Below are 14,643 nucleotides of genomic sequence, written 5' to 3'. Positions count from 1 at the left end.
AGATGAAGGAAAATCAGTAATGAGGTAAATAATGCCTAAGTTCAGTTTCAGTCTATTCACATTCTTATGGTTAATTTAAAAGCTGAATATGTAAAATGATGATCATCAAAATTCTGGATCACTTAAAGTGCCTGTTTCACTAGGTTATGATTTAAGTAACGCAGAAATGAAATGAAAGGAAGATGCAAAGGAATTATGGTCTTCAAGAATAAAATGCACTTTAATATCAACAGTTGTTTAATCAGCAAGAGATCAAATGGAATATACAAAAAATCTGATGGAATACAACCCCAAATTTCATGAGCAGGAGGTGGAGCTCAGTTAGCATGTTCCCCTGATTTAGTTTACAAATAGCTTCAGAACACCTGAACTGAATTTCAGCTTTCTTATTCAACATGGCATCACCTATTACAGGAGAAAATACCACAGCTCGCTAGAACAGTCTGTATAAATGGTAGTTCAATCATGTAGAAAGAAATAGTTTATGGTAAATTATAGCAGAAAAAAACAACTTGACTGCAAAGCTCAAGATCTCAGAGGAAACAAACTGAGAATGATGTAAGAAGAGAACGGTTAGAATAAATCTGATAAAGATAAAAAAACCCCTCATTATTCACATGATTGAGAAGGCAAATGAACTATAGATGAAGATCATTATACTAATTTCAAATTAAACAAAAACCTCATAATTCTGAAGATTTTAAATCCAACTGCAGTTTATTTTATTCACTTCTACTTTACAAGAGCCAAGTGGCTAAACTGCTCCAAACTAATAGCTTATGATTGGATCTGAGAAATGCTAATCCCAAAAATGGTGAGATTTTTCAGCTCTTCAATATTTATTACACTAAGTAATCTCTAATTAAGTTTCATCATGGATTGTATGTTTCACTGGAAATAAAAACACATTTGCCTTTGAAGGAAAGATTGCTATGTATAACTTAATTTTCTTCCTACCACTGTATTGCTGAAAGCCCCAGCCTCAGGTCAGCCTCAAGTTATTGGGGACCCTGCACAAGGAGAAAGTAAAAAAGACTGTCCTCCCTCCACAAAGTTAAGAGTTTAAGATAAGGGACAACAGATGGATAAGAACAGATGGGAAGAACAATGGAACAACAAGGCAATATCACGTATCATAACAAGCAGTCAGTAGTGCCAGTCTACCGTAGTCACATACTTTGTCAGCACTAGAATCTGAAGACATAATATGGAGAGCAGGGGATGCTCTCAAAAAGCCTCTACCAAGCATGAGGAAAGTATGAAGGGAACAAGGGGTGTTTTCTGAAAAATGTAACAAGATGATGATGATAATGATGATGATGATGATGATGATGATGGAGGCTGGTGTTCTGCCGAAGAAATGGCATCAGGAGATAGAGAAAAGCTCATGTGGGAGTTCAAAATCTAAGAGGTATAGCTCATATACGATGTCAACAGGGAGATGCAATGAGGACAACACAAAGTGGCAGGACAGAAAGTCATTTGCAGCATCATTTTGAATAGTTAGGAGCAGGCCATGACTGCATTTGCCAAGGCCAGCTGAAAGGACATTGCAGTAGTCAAGACACAAGATAACAAGCTGAGACAGGAATTTTAGGTCTGTGGACCGGCAGAAAACATGTATTAAAAGGGAACTCAGAGGAAGTTCAGTAAGGCTTAGACATAGCCGGAGGCAAAGTGAGCTCCAGAGTCCAAAGTGATGTTAGATAACAAGCAGGTTGCTACAGTAACTAAGAAAGCAGTAGCTGGGATGTCTTAGAGGGAAGCAGGAGCAGATCAAGGTTTCTCTTCAGCTATATTGATATTGATGACAAGATGTCAGAGAAAAATGTCAAGATTTTATTCCAGACAGAGGGAGGCATGTCTGGGACAGGGAAGGCAGAAAGCAATCTGACTGTGTTCACAGCACAAAGTCCTAAAGAGAAGCTGACAGCATAAGGCTGCTGCTTGTGAGCTATAAACCTTCAAGTTTTGCCCAAGGAAATGAAGAAAAAAATGAAGAACAGGCATATGTTTTAGTCTGAATGATCTGTGTTAAGCTTCCACCACATAATACAGCCCAGAAAACACATAAAAAGCAGCACATAAAGTTTCTGAGGATGCTACCATTAAACAGAAGTTTTACAATTAAAAAAAAATTAGTAAAAAATGCAAGACTTTTCCTAGAATAAGGTTTCCAATACAGTTTTATTTCTATTATTTGAAAGTTCTCATGCCACATTTTTTCTGATATTGTTTGTTTTCCCACTTTCTTAATTTAATTTATTTCTTCCTTCTCGTTGAGTGGAACTTTTAAAAAAAATTATTTTCTCATCTTCAAATGTGTTTCTCCTTAGGTATACTGGTTTTCAGCATCAAAACGGGGTCCAGACAGGGGCACACTGGAATGCAAATCCCAGCTGCATCAAAAACCACGTTTCAGTCCCCAGACCTTGGCCCTGTCTATTGGCCAATACTTTTCAGACAAAGAGCTCATCAAGCAAATGATTGTCACTATGAAATTCTGCAAGCGTTCCTGGTTGAAAAGTTCCTCCACTACAAACCTGGCTCACACTTGGAATAGTTCTTCTGAGCCTACACTTAGACCCTTAAAACAAAAAGAAAGGCCTGCTTCAGACAGAAGTCTGCTCTTGGAAAGGAAGGCACGCCAAAGACCTTGTGCAAGCCACCGGGGACTTTGCTATTGCTATTGATTGTACAAGGAAGGTTCACAGCAGCATACAACTCCAAGACAAATAGCAGGATAAATAAATAATGTCGCCATTATTCTGCTGACATCCTAGAAGTCCCTTCCCAGCAAATCTGTAAATGCCCATTCACAAACCCAAATTAAATTTCAGGTAAATGCAACTGTCCTGAAGTTACCGCATCAAAGAATCAGGGGGAAAAGCTTATTATCATGTGACACACCATTTGGTCTACTCAGCTTCCCTACAAGGGCCACAAATACAAGACTCAGCAAGAATCAAAGACAGAGAGTAAAACACAACCAAAAATCTTAGCAGTTTGCTCAGTTTAATTTCTAGCTCTGAAACAGCTTTGGAAAAATTATTCTATGCTGTAATAGTTCTCATTGTTGGAAAATATATGCTGAAATTCAAGGATTCAATTACCTTTATTTTACACAATTTATTTTAAAAGCAAAATCATAGTGTAATACAATTAAACTTACATATGCCTTCAAGGCTACTACAGACTTGTCTCTGGTGACAGCTATCTTCCGGGCCAGCTCCCTACCCTGAAAGTGCCTTACTATCAGCTCCATTAATTTGAATGTTGGGTCTCTATGTTGTAGAGTTTTATGGAGTATTGGTGGAACAGAAGATGACAATGATTCATAGACTGCAAGGTCTTCAATAACAAGACATTAAGGTTAACAAAGTAAAGGCCAGGAATCAGTCTGAACACCGAAGTGGAGCAAACGTGTCATAGTCCACAGCTGAGTCACATCACTTCAAAGGCACTACACTCCCCGATCAACCATGTATGTTTTCTAGATGGGCCCTACGGTGCTGTGTAATTCAACTTTGTGGAGACAAATGTTGGCTCTAATATAAAGATATATAGAGAAGATTGTAGCTTTTGGATCCTTAGCACTACCGTTGAATACTGATGAAAAGTAATTTTTAAGATCTACCTTGTCCGTTAGGGGTAGACTATCTCTAGTGAACACTTACATAGCCTTTTTGTGCTTCCTACTGCCCTGCTCTTCTCATTATCTCTTCTTCACGAAATTGAACTGAAATCAACAGACATATTTTATATCTAGATCTTTATTTTCTTCACACTTCAGTTTTTCCTTAGGCCTAAGCTGTCTGTAGTGGAACCAGGTTTATTCCTCTATTCACAAGTACTTAATTCCTCTAAACCATGTATTAGAATGCAAATATACAGATGTGAAACCTCTGGGCTTATGAAGTGAATGCCACAACACCCTACAAGCACAGGGCAATACCACTGTTGCAGCTCTGCCTACCAATGCCTGCTGTCTTGGGGAACTCCAGCAGCCAGTACGCCATCTCCCATTCTCAAGTGCTGCTGCAGGCTAACAGCCCCTGCACTTCCTATCTTTTCAGTACGGCACTCTGCAATTATTTATGTGCGAGTTGAAAAAGTACACCATCCCTAAAGGCGTATCTTAAATGCGCAGAAAAATGGGAAAGGACATTTTATGAGTTCTGTTTTATGAATACAGGAAATGAGAATTCCACTAAAAACAACAACAGTTTTAAAAACAACATCACCAATGTCTTTAAAGCTGCACACCTCGAGACTACAATAAACTTCCCTGAGAAATCACAAGAAACTAGGTTCTCGCTCTAGGATATGATGAAGAAAGGGTGTATAAAGCACTGCACAGAATGTGTATGTGCCGAGTGAACTGTCAGGTATGCCCACCAGCACAGCATGTAAAGGCAGCTGCTCCATCTGTGCAAGATCTCTTCCCTCTATCAAGTTTCCACTTCAGCTGAAATGTCAGAAATTGGTGTCTAGGGAGAAAAAAGCATAATGTGCACCAAAGATGAAAGGCATGCAGGCATAAGCACATCAAGATGTCACTGTAGAGTTAAAAAAAAGAAAGGATTGGCTGATTTACATTAGCAAAAAAGGTATGTTTGCAAAGCCAGCATGCTTTAATATTTAAAGATGTATCACACATCAATAGCCTGTGATTATCTCACTCTGAATTACTGCATCCTATCACGGCTGCAGTAAAGGAGAAAAGACATTCTTGATTTCTCAGTATTAGAAAGGGGAACTACAGCATGAATTTGCATGTTGCCTTTCCATCTATGTGCAGTTTTGCGCAGTGTTTAAAATTGCATTGTTTAGGGACTATCTTCAAGCAGTTTTGAAACCATATTTAGCAGAACACTTAAATGTATTTACACTAAATGGAAAAATAGGAAAGTGGTGGCATAGAATATCTGGCCACTCTGATCTCCAAACACTGGAAATCTGTATTCAACAGAGAATAAAAACCATATAAAAAGTCAGTTGCTGTTATTGCCACCGTTCCCTCGAGAGAGGTAAAATGATTTATTCTTGATCATGATTAGTCATGTGGTCTTGTTCACTCTGAGTTTTTTCCTTGATCAGTGTTCCAGATATGTATTTTTCTCCTCTCATTCAAAGTATTTGTGTTTCTGTATTTCCAACAATTCTTGAGTGTTCATAAATGGGGGGGGCGGGGGGGGAAGACCAGTACAATAAAAGGGCATTTAGTTATAAATTTCTAATATTTGGGATTGGAAATGGACTTGAATGCAGCAAAGCCCATCATTTCAATGGGCTCTATCACGGTCCTTCATCATTGTTAATGTCATATGACAACACCATTCTGAACTGCTGTTCTGAAGACTCTCCTCTAAGCATTTTTTCCATTATTTTTCAGCTGAAAACAACCTTTTCCGAGTGTTCTGGTTGCTGTCAATTTTACCTTGATGTGCTGGATTTACATCCAGAGAAGCTGGCCACAGATACATTAGGAAGACGGAAAACCCAGAGCCCCCAAAGGTTTCCTCCCGCACGCCCACGGTTCCCCTACCCGCTCAGAACCTGGCAGCACCGCAGTGCATGACAAGGAAAGATGATGGGAAAGTAACTTGGCTTTAGTGCAACTCCTCTGAGGCCTTCAGCGTTGATCTGAATGAGAATTCACAGCAAGCAAAATCCTTTGGAATAGGTCTAGTGTGAGTCAAGGCTAGCATCAGATTCTCAGCTCTCCTTCATCACTGAAGTAGCAATTAGCCTTTTCCACACTGCGGCTGGTATCAGCTTCTCTGGTCTCTTTGCCAGTGGTGGTTTTTAGCATTTCTTAAGGGCACTTACAATTCCTCACAGCAGTTGTATTCTACCTGATAGCTCCATGTTTGAGTTGGTATGCTGCTATGCAAGGGTCAGTTATTTTCAGCTCTTCTTTCTGATTCATTTGAAACGGCAGCCTGATAACTGATGAGCTCTTTAGCTTCTTTGCAGGTAATGTCCTTCAACGGTCCAGTACTCTTGCAAGAACTTGTTTACAACGCAGCTGGTTTCCTCTCTAATGCTTTGGTAGATCTTTAGCCCTTGAAATCCTATGTTAACTTTGAAACAAAAAAAAAAGTTTTTTATTTATATTTATTTAAACATTGTTTCTTTCTGGTGCCATATAGCTGTGCTACCCTTACGCTGCATGTAATCATGCAGTTGGTCACTCCCTGTTTGAGCTCTCCATTGGTTCATATAACACTACTCACACAGATGAATTCTCCTATTTTGTTGATGCTTTCTCTTACAAAATCACTGTTCAGCTTCTCATCTTTGAGAATATTTGTTTTAGCATCAATGATTTCTGTCCTTGCCTAGCCAGCTACTTTTGTTAGCTTAGCCTCATACTTTTTGGACGTGTGTTTAGTAGTAATGTTTGCATTATCCAATCAATAATAATGTCACAGCACACAAGGATGTTTCCTAGTGTTCACCTTTACCTGATTTGTTTCTTTGTTGTTCAACTTCGAGAATGTTTTGCAGCGCTGTATACAGCCATGAAGATCTGACTCCGTAGGGCTGAAAGTTGTTCTGCAAGATCCTCTCATAGTCTGTCAAAGCACTTTCAAAACCAAAGAAATAAGAGGAGCCTATTCCTTTATACACTCCTCTACAATTGCTAGGACACATATCTAGTCCATCCAAAGTGCTGAGAGCCTCAGTTGAGCCTGTTCCTTGTTTTGCATCCAGTGTCCCCTCTTACTATCACACCGCAGAAGCCTCAACATCTCTCCAGCTGCACGATTCAGCAAGATCACCCTGTTGGGGCAGTCTCATAAAACTCCAATGTTTCCACTACTGAGGAAAAATCTCTTTTTCCCAGGCTTCATTGCACAACTCCCTCAGTGTCATTAAACTGGTGCTGTCAGGTGCCGTCAGCTTTTCTGATGGGATTTCATCCTTTTCCATCTCCCAGGGGTTTTTCAGCCTCTTGCAGCTTGTGTCAATGCCAGGCTCAGGGTTTCCAGCTTTCACTGCTGCTTTGCATGAGGGTTGTCTAGAGTGGTTAAAGATTTCTTTGAAGTGACCCACACATCTGCTTCTCCTTCTGTATTAGCTGTGAATATTTTTTCCTTTTTTTCTTTGTTTGGCACATTTCCTCCATTTACTCTCCTGCTGAAATACTTTGTCTTTTCCCATTATAGCAGCAGCATTTGCTTTATCTGTTACATTTTTCATCTTTTTCTGTCTTTCCCTACAATGCTTTTCACTAATGGTTTAGCTTCTGCTACTCCTTCTGTGCCTTCTTCCAAATTTTTTTTTATTCTTAGCATTTTGGCATACTCCCTTCTCTCGGCAAAAGACCACATTTTCTGCCTGTGATTTTCTCTAGTTATGACTGTTGCAGTTTAATAACATTGCTGCTGAGCTAGTCTTGAGGCTGCTGAATCACTTTCACCTGTGTTTGGCAAACCCTCAAATGAATTCCTCAGCATCGATCTGAGCTTTCTCACAGTATCTTTCTGCAGTTCCATTTTGTACTGTTTGCCAATGCTGACTACTGCTTGAAGTCACTAATTTGCAGTTTCATTTACAGGTTGGCAATGCCAAGATTTTGGTCAGTAGTACCAGTGATAGTTTGGAGTAACTGTGTCTTGAGCAAATGAGTTGAATTTTGTTTTGCCACCTATCAAACGTGCAAGTCTGTATGAGTAACTAGAATGCTTTCAAGAGACATGAAATCTAACTTAATGACTTTTTGCCAAGAGAACAAAAGAATGGCTTTCTAATTCAGACTCTAGTGTCCCACCTCAGGTCATTAGCCTGCATTATTAAAGAAGGAGGACAGCAGAGTGATCCTTCCTGGTCTATCCTCCCAGTTTCCAACAATAAAAATTATGGACTTCCTGTACCAGATATTTCACCAAAAACACTGTGTTTAAACGGCCAGTAATGGAAATATCCTTCATGATTCCTTCTAAACTCTATTTGAATTGATTCATACTTTGGGATTCATGACATTCTTTCCCAATGAGGGACATAAAGCAACTAGAAGCTGTGTAAAACACATATTTGATTTCTTTTAACTACTTGAGACATCACTTGAACACCCTCTAATGATATCTTAAGAGGAACCATGAATATTTGGTCACATGTCAATGTCTCCCTGCCTTACACAATTTTATACCATATTTCCTGCACTGTCTTTTCCTCTGTCATCTCTTGGTTACCTACAAGACGTGTAGCTCATCTAGTCCCTTGAGATCATGATTTTTAAGAGCTTTTAGTGGAAGACCTTGGAAAAAGTACTCTCAGATCCACATACTCATAATCCACTTTCACAGAGCTGTACATTTGTAGGGCATCACATTCTCACAAAAGCCCACTTCCCACACTTACCCATGGACCCAGTAGTTGTATTTTTTATTACCGTTTCTATGAATTTGCAAGCATGTAAGTTGGACCTACTGATCTCTAGTTCTTGTCACTATTACGTGAAGTCTTTATAAGCACAGGAGTCACACTTCTTATCCTCCATTCCTCCTCTACTGTTTTTAATGTAAACAGTAGCTTACTCCACAGTAAATAATTCATCAGTTTTGTAGAGTTCATAGAATCATAGAATCAGGTCAGTTGGAAAAGACCTTTAAGATCATCAAGTCCAACTGTTAAGTTCTTTCAGAAGTCTGAAAAGGACTCTTTAGAGGAACCTTTAGAAGTTCTAGAAGAGGAGACTCAAAACTTCAGAGACTTCTAAAAGTTCCTCTAAAGAGAAGCCTGGCTTTTAGAAGCCAGTCATCTCGCTTTGCTGTAGGTTTTGCCTATTTATTACCATTCATTTTTCAAGATCTTTCACTCGTGGAACCACTTTTGTTGATATTTACCAGGTTTCCCTGTAGATCATTATTATTACAACCTAGGTCAGTAATAAAGATGTCAAAATGAAAGTCATATCCTCACAATCTGCCCATAATACTTTGGAATTAATTGTCAAAAACATCTGTGTTCTCATTGCTGTGTTCTTTGGCTGTGGAGCAGTAGATCTTTTACCAATGGTTGTTCTTTCAGTAACCGGCTTAGATCTAGCATATATTCTGCACTGTTGATGAAACTAAGCCAATGAGTGACTCTTCCACAGCAGTTTCCATTATAAGTACTGCTTGGTCACAATCTGTGTAACCACTATGATCTGAATAGCTGAGATATTTCTTCTCTAAAATACTTCTGATCCGCATCTGCTCTTAGTGATATGCTGATTTTTTTGAGACCAAGGCGGTCACCTCCATCACGATCTAAAGGGTCCTTATGTAAGGTCTGGATTATTGCACTCATAATATGACAGTCAAGGTGCCAGGGGTGTATCTTCCCAAGGGGATTTCTGTTGGCAGACTGAAACTTTTCAGGACCTTAGCTTTTTGAAGTTAATATTTACGAGGAGCCTCCATAAAGTACAAGCATTAAGTAGTGTTTTGCACAGTCACTTTTACTAGAGTGGTAACCTGATCCCATTTGCCTTCCCATTTTACTGAGCTCATTGTACTGATCAACAACTGTACCAAAATGCCACATATCTACTCTTCACTCTTTTCAGCACTGGGGCCTTAATTTAGCATTTTTTAATTCTTAACCCCCGTCTTTTGCTCTTTTAAAGACTTTGAAGATCGTTTCCTGATATGGTAGCAGTACATGGTTCTTTCTGTTAACATGCTGTATTAAAAATTACTTTTTGTATCTATTTGAACATTGTAGTGCCATACGTGGGAGAGAATCCCAAAAATGCTCTTCTCTGACACCCACCCAGCACAATGGAAATGAGCAGTTTAACACAGTAACTTTAATCACAGACAGATATACTAACCTAATTGAGGTTTGTTTCACTAACAGTTGGAAATTCTCAAAATGCAGATAGGGTGAATATATTTCAATAGCTGTTCTTTCATTTTCATGACTTTCCCCCGTTGGCGGAGAGTACACAGTCAGTTACTAGTTTTCTTCATTCCCTCCAAATTTCTGTCATTATCCAATGTAACCAGCAGTTTTCTTATGCAAATACTCATTGTTCTCAGTATGTTTGCCCTTCACACAGCTTCTCATTTCATGGTAATCACACAAGATCTTTTTCTTTTTAAAATCATGCTGTACCAACAAGATAAAGAACATAAAAGGAATCCAAGAAAAAGCTCAGCTGAATGACATAAAAAGCAATGGAACATCTATTTGTCAGTTTCTATTCCTTGAAAACATTGATCATACAGGAAAGGATCGTTAATCACCGTATTACTTTTTTGTCTCTTTTTTCCTCCTCTTTTCCTTGTGAGATATACATTTAGAGCAAAGTCAACTCTCTTCTAAGGTAGCAAAATTATAATTGAATCCATCTCTGTCCAACTGAATGAAATGCAATGTCTCAAAGGCATCACTTTTCTGTCTGGACAAAAGAATGTTTTGTATTATGTCTGGTTCCTACTCGTTCAGATGTCATGATGAATCTTTAATGGTAAGAGGTAATCTGGAGAAAAATAAGCTCAAATTTTCTTATAAAGACTGAAAAGTTCTTTAGAAACAAGGAAAGGTGAGTATATGCCTCTTTGATATTGCTTTGATATTAAATATTCAGATCACGTCTGGTTCTTTATTCATAGCCTACTTTGGAGAAATGGCTAATTATCACAAAAGTACAAATGCACCTTTCGTTACTAGCAGGTTTTGTGAAATACAAGATTTCTGCAGTATGTTTAATAAAGATGTCTCTTTTGTTTACTGTAGCGGATATGTATATCAGAACATATGTAAGTGTACAAGTGCAAGAGTGTATGCAATTTTACTCATCTCTGATCTCAAGCTGTTTATGAGAAAATACAGAAATATCTTATAAAACAATCAATATTTCAGTGTGGGAGAAAAAAAAATCAAGCCAAACTTGCAATCGCTGCATACGAAGTAATCTACTCTGTTCACTTTGTAGGTATAGAGAGTACATTTTTTACCCGCAAAGAATGCTTCTTTCATGATGCTGTCTATGACATTAAAAGCAAGTAACATTACAACGCCGACTAAAACCTCCCAAAACTGGAATGAAATTCTTCTGCTAAGTTCATGTTAGGCAACTAACCAGATGCCTACAACAGACTTTTCATAATGAAAAACTTTATAAATACAATTAAGTCTGTAATTTGAATCATTTTATGCAATATCATTAAATACAAAGACTATGTCAGAAACAGAAGGGGGAAAAAAAAGAACGTAACTGCTCGTTCTGTGATTTCCTGCCAGGATATTAAAGTCTTTCAAAATAAGCCACACATTTGTAACACAGACACTGTAGGATTAGGAAGACTGGGGGATCAAGTCTTCCAAAAAACAAAATGGAAATGCTTATCTAGTTATGGGAAGTGGATGAAGCTATTAATTTCAACAATGTAGCATGCTGTGTGCACACCTACGTCTCCCAAATGTAGGTAGTGAATATACGCCAGCTTCAATTCTTTTTTTTTTTTTTTTGTAAATTGGAAGTTGCAGAGAATATTCTGAATTTACTGAGGCAACAGTGAGATTTCATGAGATCTTACATGTTAAAAGATTTTGAGTGAGATAAAAGCAGAAAGTTCATTAGGTTAGCACATAAAACGTAACCATAGCCTGCATCAGCAATTTACAGACACTCCTTAATATATTCATATTTTAGAGAATAAAAAAAAATCTTTAACCATAGAATCAAGTTTAAACTCTCCAAGAACTACAATTATTTGGAAAGATTTCTCTTTGATATAATTATTTTCCAGCTAGTCTCTCCAATACATTGAAACCAAACATCATTCCCAGCAGTGGTAGAACAGAGACTTTCAAGATCCCGATACCATAAATACCCCCATCTCCTTAGATACCTGTGTAACTGGCCTGATTTTCCAAAATTACTTTGAACATAATAGGTTTCCTTGATTTTTGCTGACCATCTATAAATGTAAGCAGATTTCACTGGGAGACACAAATTGCTCAGTATTTTTTTCAAAAACTACATAAACAATTTAGGTACTTCCACGCCTAAAGCAAAGCATTCCTGTTTGGAAATCCCACCCTTGCCTTGAGTTAAGCTCCTTACCTGAGACATTGACTGTCAGAATGAGAAGCTATACACCTAACATGAATGAGTCTGTACCACACAATGAGCAGGAATATCAAAGTAAAACATGTCTGCTTACCTTTGCCTTGCGAAAATGGTAGACTACCAGCATGCTTATGAAGTCCAGCAGCATACAGAGCGTTTGGAATGAGATGATAGCCAGCCGTAAATACTTGTCCTCCTGTGCATAGCAGGGAGTATCATCTGTACAGTAAGAACATCCTTCCCTGCAGGGTAGGCAGGTGTAGTCTTCCTCTGACAATTCGCCACCTGAAAAGCGATTTTCTGCATCCTTTCCTGAAAGTATCAGAAGGGTAAGGGGAGACAACTTCAGTTGTACAGGATGGGCATTTCATCCATACAGGTGCAAACCAGTCCTCTGCTGACTCCCTTTCCCTCCCTGTTGGCTTCTTTCATTAAATTACAAAATGGCTTGCCAGGGCTGCTTTTCTCATTTCACCCTCCTTTGTCACGTTCAGAAAATGCAGACCAATTTATACAATATGCTTAGTGAGCTTATAAAATGCCAAATGCTTTCCCATTGTATTTAAAGCTAAATCTGGGGGCTAAATCTGCATGGGAAATTCTTTGAAGGAGTATTCTGAATGGGGAAAAAATTACATCAAAAATTTGGGAATAAGGAAAGGATTTTACACAGACACATGAAGAGCAGATGCATTAACTACTTAATGTTCACAGTACAAGCTCTGATCCTATTTCAGATTGTTCCTCAATTTCATAAAGATGCTATCTAGTGAATTAATTAGCTTCAAATTAGATAAAACCCTTCTTAATTAACATTTGTTCAGCATGCTGTTGCATGATTGCACTCCTCTGTCCGCAAAGCAAAACCAGTGCATGTACACTAAGTATAATCTTCCATTGTTCACACAAGCACACCAGAAAATCTGGAAAACCTATTGGCAAGTTAATATTTTCTCTATGAAAATCAGTGATTCTTGAGCTGACATCTCGTCCATCAAAGTGAACCCACCAACAGAGCACACAGGATTCCTACTTTTTCTGATCCATGAACACTTGCCTGTAACCCCCTGTAAGACTGCTTACCTTACAGGCAATTAATGGAATAAAAAGGTGAAAGAAAAAGGGGGCAAAAAAGAGTATTGTTAAATAAGAAGGAAAACTGAATTTACTGAAAATGTTTAATATAAGCAAGACAGGCTTAGGAGCTTCGAGAAACAAGAGAATGTGGCTGAAGTCAAATCAATGGTGTGTTAAAATGTGTGATAACCTCTCTCACTTTTCACAAGACTAGAGAATTGCCCAAATATCTTTGATCAAAATTCTCCTCCTCTTTCAGTGAAAGTGGTAAATCATGCATTGTTTAGTCTTAATTCAAGAGAGAGCCTATTCCACTGGTGTTGCACATGCATATTGGCTCATGAAACTCTCTTCAGACTTTTAGCTTGAAACATATGAAGCAGAAGGTTATCTACAAGGGTAATTATTTCTTGCTTTCTCAAATCTACTTACGAACGTGCATGAGCACACATCTTCTGACAGGCAAAGCCTGGGAAAGGCTGTATACCCAACTCTGTTTATTTGGCATGCTGTTCCAGCAGCCCTGTGGCTCCTCGTCTTCAGTGTAGGATGCTTTGCTCCTGCATCCCGCAGTGAGCAAAGAACAGGCTGGTATTTCTCATGAAGATTGTGGATTTCTCTTTGGAGCTTTATTCTAAACAAAGATGTTGGAAACCTGAATATAGCAGAGTAGTGCTGACTCATGCTGGTAGCCAGATTTTCTTAGATACAAGCAGACAGCAAGAAGAGATCTTGTGTCATTTTGACCCAGACTGTGGGAGGCAGGAATGGAAATGTTGGAAAATAACCACGCTTGGGCATCCCAAGAAGGAGGAGAACCTCTAAGGAACACTAGTCCTGAAGATATCCTAGGACTGGAAATTCTTTTCAGAGCAAACGCCCATGGACCGCAGCCCATTATCATTCCAAGAGCTTTGCCAGAAACCACCTTCTCCATATCTAACATTATCTCTCTGTTTTCTAAATTACAGCTAGAGCAATAGACCCACACTGTCCTCTGTCAGAGACAGAAGTCACAGCCTCCCATCTCCATACCCAAATTAAGAGTGCACTCCCTACTGTCTGAGTTTTCCACTTTGTTTCCTCAACATTTGCACTCAAGTCAACCTGCTTTTCCACCACCCACCTGTTCCTTTATAATTTCTGTAAAGAGTCACCCTTCAATTAGCCCATCTCCAAAGAGATTATTTACTCTCTTTAAAATCTCACATTTCTGAGCCACATGAGCCATTGCTTAATAAGTTTTTATTGTGGTAACTAAATAAATTATTTTCAGCGTAAAAACTTAACTACTGAAAAAGTATCATTTAAAACCTAAAGTTATGAGATTACTTAAGTCACAAATATTATATGAATATGGCTTGATAATTTTGCATGGTCCTAAACTTGATATTCTTACTTTAATTCTGAAATGTTCAACCTTGAAAGTTGTTGCAAATACATTAGAATCCATTTTATCAAGCATTTTCTTATCCGAGTCATGCATGGAA

General features: G+C 38.4%; 1 protein-coding gene across 2 annotated transcripts in view; it reads right to left on the bottom strand.

Annotated features, from left to right (window-relative positions):
- Window positions 1–14,643, bottom strand: part of GPR158 (G protein-coupled receptor 158) — a 209,280-nt gene that overhangs the window by 101,047 nt on the left and 93,590 nt on the right. For both annotated transcript variants that reach the window (XM_009469065.2, XM_087777028.1), the window contains exon 4: window positions 12,171–12,388. In XM_009469065.2, coding sequence (XP_009467340.2) covers window positions 12,171–12,388 — 218 coding nt within the window. The remainder of the gene's footprint in view (window positions 1–12,170; window positions 12,389–14,643) is intronic.

Source organism: Nipponia nippon, unplaced genomic scaffold, assembly GCF_047370975.1.
Source record: "Nipponia nippon isolate SJK-2023a ecotype South Korea unplaced genomic scaffold, ASM4737097v1 scaffold_1, whole genome shotgun sequence".
NCBI classification, from domain to species: domain Eukaryota; kingdom Metazoa; phylum Chordata; class Aves; order Pelecaniformes; family Threskiornithidae; genus Nipponia; species Nipponia nippon.
Note: the sequence above shows the minus strand (reverse complement) of the source record. Positions and strands in the feature narration are given on the sequence as shown.